Source organism: Hipposideros armiger, unplaced genomic scaffold (assembly GCF_001890085.2).
Source record: "Hipposideros armiger isolate ML-2016 unplaced genomic scaffold, ASM189008v1 scaffold_371, whole genome shotgun sequence".
Classification (NCBI taxonomy): Eukaryota; Metazoa; Chordata; class Mammalia; order Chiroptera; family Hipposideridae; genus Hipposideros; species Hipposideros armiger.
The window spans coordinates 77,066-88,063 of NW_017731721.1; the positions used below are offsets into that span (position 1 = coordinate 77,066).

Sequence of the window (10,998 nt, forward strand, 5' to 3'; positions counted from 1 at the left end):
GGCTATTATCTCCATTTTAAGATAACTGAGGTACAGAATTGGCCCATATCTAGTATATGGAGAGACAGGCAAACTTGAACCCAGCCTTCATTTTGTATCCCCTTTTGCCTCTCATATAGTAAAAAGAGCATTGGAAATAAGGAAATAGCAATTGTGTTTTAGGTCCTGATTCTCTCAAATTCTCTACAATTCCAAGCTATATAATGTAGGTATATAGAAATGGCAGGCACAATCCCAATTTTATCCTTTAAGGATTTTTTTTTTTTTTTTTTAGTTTAAAGCATCTCTTTTTTTCATTTCCACCAGTTCTCTTGTGGAAATGAACCAACACTTTCTCCCCATAACCCTTCTGGATCTTTTTTTGCACCCCAACCTTGCCAAGCACCCTTATCTGCTGTCAGTTTCATGTAAGTAAAAGATTTCTCCACTACCAAGGAGATGAGCATGATTCACAGTGGAGGTGAGCATAGAGAATCCACAACGCTCAAGAACAGCACTTGGTTTAGGTACAAGGAATGATTAAAAACAAAAACTGGAGGAGGGGGTGACAGGTGAAATGCTGTTCCCAGAAATTAGGGTAGCCCTAGAAGGCCCACTCCTGAAATTTATTCATTCAACAAATATTTATCGAGCACATACATTAAGTGCCAGATACTGGGGATAGAGAGAGAACAAGAAAGATAACCCTGATCTTTTGGAGTAAACATTCTAGAGTAGTTTGGGATTGTGGGTGCAATAAAAACATAATAGCAGCTATGATTTATATACATAAGCGAACACTCCAACCCTCAGAGGGGTACAAAGAAGACATTGTCTATAAATACCCCATAACTCAAAAGGTAGCCAGAGGGCAGTCACATTTACAGAAAACCTGGGAATCAGAGTCTGCAACCAAATGTGGTAATATCAAAAGGGAATATTAAAACTACTGTAGGAAACAATGTAGAGGCATTAGGGACTAGATACTGATGCAACAAAGACTTTCAAAGACTTAATGAGAGGATCTACTGAAGGTCTTAGTTGAAAAAAAAGATCCTCCAGCTAAGCCCAAGAGACAAAAAATTGCTATTTAGAACCACTTCTAAACAGGGGAGGAGGCAGACGTTATTAAAGGGTCAAGATATTGGCAAATTCTTTGTGCTGTTTAACAAAGTAGATGGCTGTTTTAAATCCACTGAACGAACACTTTGCTAGCTATTGAATAGGTTCAAGTCGACCTGAGAGTGTTTGCAAATAGAGGTTGGGAAAGGTGAATTCTTGAAGGAAAGTGAATTTTTGAAAATTTGGGAGTCTGGGGGGGCTAATCCTAGATAAAGGTGAGAAATTGAGAATGAATGAATGCCAAACTCCTGCTCTTTCTGTAGTCCTCATCTCAGTATATGATAACGCCATCCTTCCAGTTGGTCAGGCCAAACACTGGGAGTCATCCTTGAGTTTTCTTCCAAACTTATAGCAAATCCTACTGGCTCCAACTTCAATATATGTAACTTCTCATTATCCTCAGCACTTCTAACCTACTCCAAGCCACTCATCTCTCACCTTTATTATTGTGAGCCTCCTTATCCTTGACTCCAATCCATTTTCAACACAGACACCTAAATAAACATTTTAAAACCTAAGCTAGATCATGTCTCTTTTCTGCTCAAAACTTTTCAATGGTGCCCCATTTCACTCTTTGTAATGGTTTACAAGGCCTTACATAGTCTATTTAGCCTTTTGTTGTCCTGCCAACTACATATCCTAAGACTCTCCCTCCTCGCTGATTTCCATACTAGCTACACTGGCCGCCTTCCTATGTTCTTACCTCAGAAACTTTGCACTTGTTTCCTGGAATGATCTTACCCCAACTATTCCCATGACTTGCTCTCACCTCTTTCAGGTCTTTGCTGAACTGTCATTTCAGGAGGCCTTCCTCACCGTCTTATTTCCAATTTCAACATCCTATTTACCTGCACACACATATAAAATCCATATCCCTCTTTCCTGCTTTACATTCTCCAAAGTACTTATTATCTAACATACTATATTTTACTTGTCTCTGCTGCAACAAATTGTAAGTTCTACGAGGGCAGGATGCTCTCTGTTTATGCCATGTTCCCATCAGTAATCAGTACATATTATTTGGTACTATTTTCTAGTGCAGGAATAAATGAAAGGCAAGGCAATGCCTGAGACTACTTTTCAGAAAAGGTGTATCTAGTACAGCATGTTCTCTATTGATTTCCTTTCCATTCAGTATCGTTTTGTTACAATGTTGAGGAAAAAAAAATCGCTTCCCGGCTGGTGCCACTGTGTGGAGTTTCCATGTTCTCCCCATGTCTGCATGGGTTTCCTCCTGGACTCCAGTTTCCTTCCACATCCTAAAGATGTGCAGTTAGGTGAACTGGCTTGTCTAAATTGTCCCAGTCTGAGTATGGGTGAGATGTACCCTGCAACCGAAGGGCATCCTGTCCAGGGTGGGTTGGAAAAGCAAGTTGGAAAATTATCTTTTTAAAATTAATCTTTCTTAAATGTGTGTATAGGTCACAAGTATTTCAATGTTTAATATTAGAAGTGTTTGGGGTCCTTATTACAAGTTTTTGTTTTTCTTTTTTTACCAGAAATATGCCATAGGAACTTAACTCTTCAATTAGCCTATAGTAAAATTGGTTTCCTTATCTGTCGTCGTGCTTCAAGTCAAATTTCCAAGAACCTATTGATGATGATAAGTTTCAAATGTACAATTCTATGATACATCCTCTGTGTATTGCACTGTGTTCACTACCCAAAGTCAAATCTCCTTCTGTCACCATCTAGTTGATGGAGTATTTGAGCATAAAAATTCTTTCCCTTTAAATGTGTAATTTACAAGATTAGTTTGTGTGCATGGTTTTATTATGTCCCAGGAGACAAAGGTGAGTATTCACTATTAATTTTTCCAGGCACCACCAAGAATGCTATTCATTTTTTCCTTCCAAATGCACTCCTAGTCCATACCAACATTTTAGATTTTTCAAAGAAACCAAGTATACAATTATGAATCACATTGATAATGCTTGCTAGATAAACAGTACATGTTACTACCATGTTAGAGCTATGTATTTTTTGTGTACCAGTTAGTCTTCCAGGTATCCACACAATATTAAATGAGGGGTTTTTCTTTCCTCTGACTACATCATGCTTTATACTATCAGGTTCAATGTGATGACCAAATCTTAGGTTTTCCCAATGGTCTCAATTCCCACAGGATCTTATGCAGTAAGTACATACTACTATCAAAACTAAAACAAAACTATAATCATAGCAACAAAACGGCAGTTAAAAAATAATTTGAAGACTTAGTACACATGAACAATCAGATGGATGTTTTATAATTAACATTTATTGATGGGATGGATAAATACAGATTGAGAAACATACTTGACAGCAAGTTATCAAACTGATAGCCAGACTATAAAATGTATACAACATCCTTTATATTTTTTAAAAAATTTTTTGAATTTTTTACAAAGAGCCCTTACTGTAATGGTCACTTACATCCTATCATTCACATAACAGCAGTAGAGATACCAGGGGTGGCATCCAGAACTAAGATGCCCCAAGGAGGACAGAGGCAACAGCAGAATATGCTGAGAAAGGACTCTTAGGAGCAATACAAAGAAAACAGACAAAAGTATCACCACAAAATTGTACCTGAGTGACATAGATTGGTAAAGTGTTTTACATTTTTTTTTTCGTTCTTTGCTCTTTGGTCTGATAAGAAAACGGACAATTTTAGGTGTGTGGAGTAAGGTGGGGGAAAGGTCAGTTTCAAATCCAGAAACCTAGGTTAACACTCACTAAGTTAGGCTGCTGCATTCTTTCCTTTAGGTGCTTAACCCAGCCAGCACCTCCATCTTGTAATCAATTCCAATGTAATCAATCACTAATCAGTCAGGTCCTCAGCTTTCAACTGAAGACTTCCTGAACACCTGATGGAGACATACTTGCTCTGGCTACAATTAGCATGCTGTCAAGCATCCCTCTCCACACTTAACATGGTAACAGAAAATCCAAGAGTCTTTCTGTTCTTTTCATTCAACCATGAATACACACTCATAAAGGGGAAAAATAGACACTGCTTTTCAATAAACATTCTTTTTCTTTCCCCCCGCTTTTCCAATGCCAAGTTCATATTAAAAACTTTAGAAACATTAAAATGGGTCTCTCACTAAAAAATAATTCTCATTCTAGACCATTCTATCATTGGTACCATGCTTGTTTCAATCACATCCACAGAGGGATAAAAAGACAAAATTAAACTTGACAGTGTGATACCACATGAACATTTCTTAAACCATCAGGAGCAAATACTGAGTTAAAAGCTGGGTGTTAACAAGCAGCAATACAAGAAATTTGGGGAGGTATCAAAGTCACTGAAAGCTTATTGGGATTGCAGAGGGCTTATTTCTCACCATGTGAAGGGTTGCATAGACTGCTTGAATTCTCCCAAACCCAATAGAATAACCGTTGTATTCCAACTTCAAGATGTTCTAGAATCTCCATTTTCCTAGCATTAGTATCAAAATAACTCATCAACAAAAGAATAATCCTTTTTAAAAAAGTGATCATTTCCCAAGTTTCCACAGTTCCTGTTTCTGTGGGAAACACAGATGTTTAAAATCCAACCATACTGGGATAAGTAAGACCCCTCTAATTGCCTTTGTCCAGAAGCAAGGTATAGGGGTACACATTTTCAATATGGGGAATTGGGTAGCAGAGGCTTAAGGAAATCCAGCACTAATATTACCATGATTTTATTTTTATATCCTAATCCATTGCTGTTTCCAACTGGAGATTTAAATTTTTCCTATCAACACTGGTGAAGCCAATAATACAGAACCATGAAAAAGAACACATTACATCAAAACACTAAAATCGTTTTTAAAAAGCAGCAGCAAGCTGAGGATCTCAAATGGAAACACACTGATTCACGAGTGAGAAGACTAAGCTCATTCCTACATATTTTCAAAACCCAAAGAGCATAACTGATACTTCAGAAGACCAATTAGCTTTAGGTTAATGCTTCACTAGAGTTCAGCTAAGTGCAACATAAGTATCTGATTAAAAGCCCAAAAGTCAATCCACAGGTTTTGTTTTTGCCAACATGAGATTCAAGCGAAGTTTAGGAATGAGATTTATAGAATTTGAGGCTCCAGGCCTGCTTACCACCATGTATCCTTGATACTCTTATGTTAAAAGAATAAAAAGTCATGTTTACTAGACTAACTTTGAATGTATAAATCCCATTTCTCACCCTTTGAAGGCATGAGGGTAGAGAAGACACAGAGTTTAGAACCCACACAGCTCTTTGAAGCCTAAGTTTATGGGAATCTGGACAATATGCATGCTAGCTGACAGGCATGTCTGCTAAGCCAAAAACAGTGCAGCAGCTTCATGCAGAGCAAATAAGGAGTTCATGATGTATACACAGATCTACAAGCAGACACTGTAGATACCTTAAAACAGCATCAGGAGGCATTAATATAAAAATTTCTCTAAATTGACTTATACCAGCAATGATCTACTAGCACAAAGGCCAGACTATACAGTATAAAGCAGCTTTTAGGCTCTAGTAAGCACTTTTTTCTAGTTCACTCCTGACAAAGTTCTAAGGCACTAACTAGACTGCTATGGAGAAAACTACTAATTAGGCCAAGATGATATGTATGTCTGTGTGGTGAGGGAGTGCATGTAATTAGAAAATATGTGACGTGATGAAAAAAATTAAAAGCTGGAAAAGACATTTTCATAATCAAATCAGTGATCATCAATTCCACAAAGATACAGATGCAAGCTAAATAACCTTCTGGGAAGGTCAGGAAGGAAAGCAGACTCCACCAAACAAAACCTAAACAAAGAGACAGCCTATACTTAGTAAAGACACCACACACCTACCAATTATCTAGCACAACACAGAAACTGTCAAGGAGAAAGAGAAAAATGTCATCTATATAAGTGAGGTGATATTCCAAGTCCAAAATAATGCTAGTTTATAGGTCAGCAGAGAGCCCATTTTGCACAGCAATGGCAGGTACTCTAGACAGTTCAAATATGCAAAGATGCATATTTACCTTCAGTTAGGGTTTACTGTACAAATTCCTTCCTGTATTAGGCCAGTGCATCATCAATGCCAACTGATACAATGTTCTCCCCAACCTGTTCCTGGAAAGCAGCAGCACATGTACAACTCCTGATACCCTATGACTTCCAATGAAAAGAATTTCAACTTGTCCATGAAGAATATTTGATGTGAAGGGAGCTGCATTAAAAACAAGACAAATTCAAACTGCATCATTTTTTCCGTAGCAAAAACTGCCATGAAGACCTAAGAGTATCACATCAAATGATCCGTGGCTAGGTGGCATTTTCACTGACACAACTTGGCTTGAATTATTCCAGCCCCTTAAAAGATTTCTTTCCTCAACAAAAACGTTCACTCCTAAAATCTGTGATAATCAAGTACCCATAAGAACAGGACACCTGATCCATTTTTTGTTTTAAGGATTCTTAGAAATCTCCGTGAACAACCTCTGCCTAGAATCTAAAGCTACCAAATATGGACAATCTAAACATAATAGTTATCTCTGGGCTAGGCTTGCTCACCCTCATGGCTATTAAATTCACAAGCTCCAATCTCAAGCCATCTAGGCTGCAAAAACTGAGGATACAGCTGTTTGCCTTCAGATATACAGACGAAAAGCAAGTCTCACATTTATAATATAATTTAAAATACAATGTCCTAAAAATCCCCAATCACAATTTCATTGTTTTCAGGATTCTCTAGCTCTATGACTTCTCCAGAACAATTCCCACATGGTCTGGGCTTTCACAGGCAGGATATATAGCACATACCCCTTTCCATCAGAGACCCTGAGACTGCTCTCACTTGAACACTTTCCCAAAGCCCAACTTGAAAAAAGACACACCCAATTCTGTAGGGCAGAAGCCAGCCTTGCTCTCCAACCCTTTTTCCTCAACCCCACCTTTGTTCTGCAAAAATGATAAAAGGGGGGGGAGGAAGTTTTTATAATGGAGTCCAGAGTCAGGGCATTGGCTGCACTTGCCCAAACTAGAATTTAGAAGGCTACCATTCAATTACAGCATAAAGAAAGGGGAAAATACCATGTCAAATGCATGCCTCTTCCTTCATGTTCTAAAGGCCACACCATGTTCTCTCTAGTAGACCGTTGGGAAGTGAATGGTGAGGGACAAGGGAAAGATACAACATGATTTTTAAACACACACACTTAAAAACATACATACCCACACTTTCATACACACTTAAAGGTGTCAACACTTCAAGTGGCCAAAGCCTATCTCAGATCTCATGGCCGAAAGCTTACCCTCCCATCGTCCTACGCACCCCCCCACCCTTTAGTCCCACCCCCCAGGACTCATTGCTATGTATCGCATACACACAGCAAAATCCCTATCCCCTCCCCAATTATATATATAAAAAAACTAAGATAACTTACTTTGTTTAAATTATTTTTTTTAAGTCTCTTAAAAGATTTTGACGTTTAAATACTTCCTCTCTTCTGATATATTAAACACCAAAAGGATCCACAACTGTTTGATAGAACAAACCCTCCATACTTCAGTCCTGGCAAGAAGAGGGAAGACATCAACTCTAATCAACCTAATTAGGAGGCAGAGAGGCCAAGAATAGAGAAAGTATTCTTAATCTTTCACAGCTTCATCACATTCTCACATCTCTAATACCAGTAAAAACTATAATAAAATAGTTAAATTTCTGAGGCAGCAGATATAACCACCAAGGCCATCTACCATCCTCCTATCTATGTCTCAATATTAATTTATTCCCTAGTCGAAGAAGGGAGACATATTTCATTAGGGAAGTAATTTTCTTAGTCCAGAATCAGTAGTTTTGTTTTTTTAAAAAAAAGTGTTTTTAAAGAAGTTTTTTCTCCTCTTTTTTTTTTTTTTTTTTTTTACTTAGGAAGGGGTGGAAGGGGTGGAGGAGGTTCTGAAGGTAGAGGTGGTAGTCGGGGTTTGTCTGTATTGCCAGATCTGGAGGACATTCCACCAGCCCGTGGATTTAGATATTCACCATAAGAATGAACAAATTCAAACGCAGGGGGCTGAGTGGGCTGAACACCCTGGGCATTGAGAAGGGAGTGAAGCATATTCACAGTATCTTGATAGTCTATTGTCTGGGTTGTGTTGTGACCATTGGCCCCCGTGGGACCTTTATCCAGTTTCATATGAGCAACTCGAGATTTACAGCTGGGCTGTGAAAAATGAAGGCCACTTGTGTCTGAGCTATGTCCAGGCAACTGGGCCATTGTAGGAAGAGGAGGGAAGAAATTTATGGAAGAGGATTTAGTACTCTTGGCAATCTTGGCTGGATGATCAAACATTGCCCCTCCAGTATCTTCAGGGGGACCCCTTTTACGAGTAGAACTGGAAGAGGAGAACGAACTAGACAAGCTATAGGTTTTGTGTGCTAAAGCACTTGTCTGGCTACTATGTTTCGGATCACCCTGACGTTTGTTCCCAGAACCAGCTGGAAGCTGTGAGTGAGAATGCTTGTGTGAGTGGTGATTGTGATGATGATGATGATTAGATGGATGAGTCTTGTGCTTGTCTTTGTGCTCTCGACTCTTTGTAACACTGTCATCTACAGAATTGTGCTTGTCAGCTGCAGCATGGACTTTAATGCGCATTTTTATCTCATCCGGTTTTGAAGAGGCAGCTTTATCTCCACTTGCCACTGGGATTCTCATTTTGAGAGCTGTTTTGTCAGGCTTTTCCAGAAAAGGCCGCTCTGGGTTTTCTGAGCCCTCTATGGGCATTTTCAGAATGACCGAAGAATGGCTATCATGTTGAGAGAGGAGATTCTGGGCAGCATATGCATACTGTGACTTCACATTGGCCTCCATGTTCTCTAGTTGCCTCTTCTGAGCAGCCAACTCTTCTGCATGCTTTGCACGGTATTCTTTCAGTGATACTTTAGCTGATGGCACACTCTTACTAGTCTGCTTCTGGGAAATAATTGCATTTGAACCATCCTGTTGCAAGAAATGATCAACTCCTGTAAGTGCTATATTCTCACTAGTCCGATGACCCTGAGCAGGTTCTATTTTAAAAGGAGGTTGGGAGGATAGCCAACGCTCGCCCTGTAACATCTCCACACTGCTTAAGTTGCTGGATGACTCTTCAGTAGCTGGAAGGGAAGGCACTGCACTTGTGGTAGAAGACGTTGACATGCTCATTAAGCCTGCAATAGTTGTGTCTGAAGAGCTCTGGGAAATCATATTGAGGATTGTCTGCTCCGAAGTGTTTGCATCTACTCCCCGGTCATCTGCTTTTGTTTTCCTGGCAGCTTGGCATGCCTAGAATGAAACAAATGGTATCTCTTCACTTCAGGTAATTTATCAAATGGAAAAAAACAATGAAATGAGTACACTGTGCTTGCTGTGACACTGCATAGCCCATAAGCAAGAGGCTACTCTAACATGAGATTGATAATAATTACCATCAGGAAACATAAGATTTTAAAACCTTCATTCAAGAGTCACGCAAACAGGATCTCAGGAGATAATCTGCACTCCCATGTTCACTGCAGCATTATTCAAATAACCAAGATATGAAAGCAACCCAAGGGTCCATCTACCAATGAACTGATAAAGAAAATGTGGTATACACATACAATGAAATATTTAGCCTTAAAAAAAAAGAGAATTCCAGGATGATTGCAGAGTAGGAAGCACCAGGAATCTATCTCCCTACCTAAATGACAACTACACTGGTAGAATCTGCCTGATGTAACTATTTTGCAACTCCGGTGTCTCTTGAAGGCTTGCAACTTCCAGGGTAAGACTTGGACTGTAAACTGGGGTTAATTTTCATCAATTTCAGTTCTTAGCACAGTAGAAACTATCCATCGCCCACCCTCAGCCATGTAGCAGGTAGCTGTGCACCTATTTCTGGAGTAGCTTGCCCACACTTTAAGGAAGCCAGAATGGGCAAAAAGGACTCTATCCTCCAAATATTGGGGATCTGTGCTATGATCACTGTTTGTTTCTTCTGATCGCAGGGGTATATACCAAATGGCAGGCAGCCCCTGTTGCTGTACCTCCCTCCATTGTTGTAAACCCACCACTCCCCCTCTGGCCAAAACAACTCCCAGGGGATTTAAAAGACCAACACTCTTCCCTCCCCCATTATTTTTTTTTTTTTGCTTTTGCCCCTTTTGGAAGCCATTTATTAAAGAGTAGGACATTCAAAAACAATTCCATATTCAGAGAAAATTAGAAAGTGACCATGCATGTCCTGGGAAAGGCTCAGAAAAGACCTTAAGTTACACCTCAGGCTGATCTTCAGCACAAAGATGCCCTACAAACTCAAACCTCCTCCCCAAATGAACAAAAGCAATAAGGAAAAAAATAGCAAACCATAAGGCAGGCAGAAAATCTGATTTCCAGAGCTGCCATATTATTAGATTCAGATTTCCAATGTTCAACAAAAAAGAAAAAGGCATAGGAAAAAACAGGAAAGTATGGCCCATTCAAAGGAAAAAAACTAAATCAACAGAAACTGCCCCTGAAAAAGACCTGATGACAGATCTACTAGACAAAGACTTTAAGATAACTCCCGTAAAGATAATCAAAGAATTAAAGGGGGCCGGCTGAGTGGTGCAATAGTTAAGAACTGGCTTGAGACGCCAGAGGACCCCGGTTCGGATCCCACAAATGAGGGCCAGTGACACTGCCCTCCACAGCTAAGATGCTGAACAACAGCTCAACCTGGAGCTGGGCTGCCGTGAGTCACCAGCGACGGCGTAGGCTGCAGCCTGTGTGGCAGTGGGTTGCCATCTACCGTGTGTAGCCAGCAGCCAGCGTGAGCAGCCAGCAGCTGCAGTGAGCAGCCATCCAGAAGCCGGCGACTGATCTGCCTCGCCCGGGAAGAGCGCAATGATGGTGCCAACTTGGGCCACTGAAGCAACGTCCTCCA

General features: G+C 39.9%; 1 protein-coding gene across 1 annotated transcript in view; it reads right to left on the bottom strand.

The window, feature by feature from the left end:
- Positions 1-3,343: 3,343 nt before the first annotated feature.
- CCNT1 (cyclin T1) overlaps positions 3,344-10,998 on the bottom strand; it is a 39,273-nt gene continuing 31,618 nt past the window's right edge. The window contains exon 9 of the mRNA XM_019662283.1: positions 3,344-9,377. Within this exon, the coding sequence (XP_019517828.1) occupies positions 7,974-9,377 (1,404 nt within the window). The 3' untranslated portion in view covers positions 3,344-7,973. The remainder of the gene's footprint in view (positions 9,378-10,998) is intronic.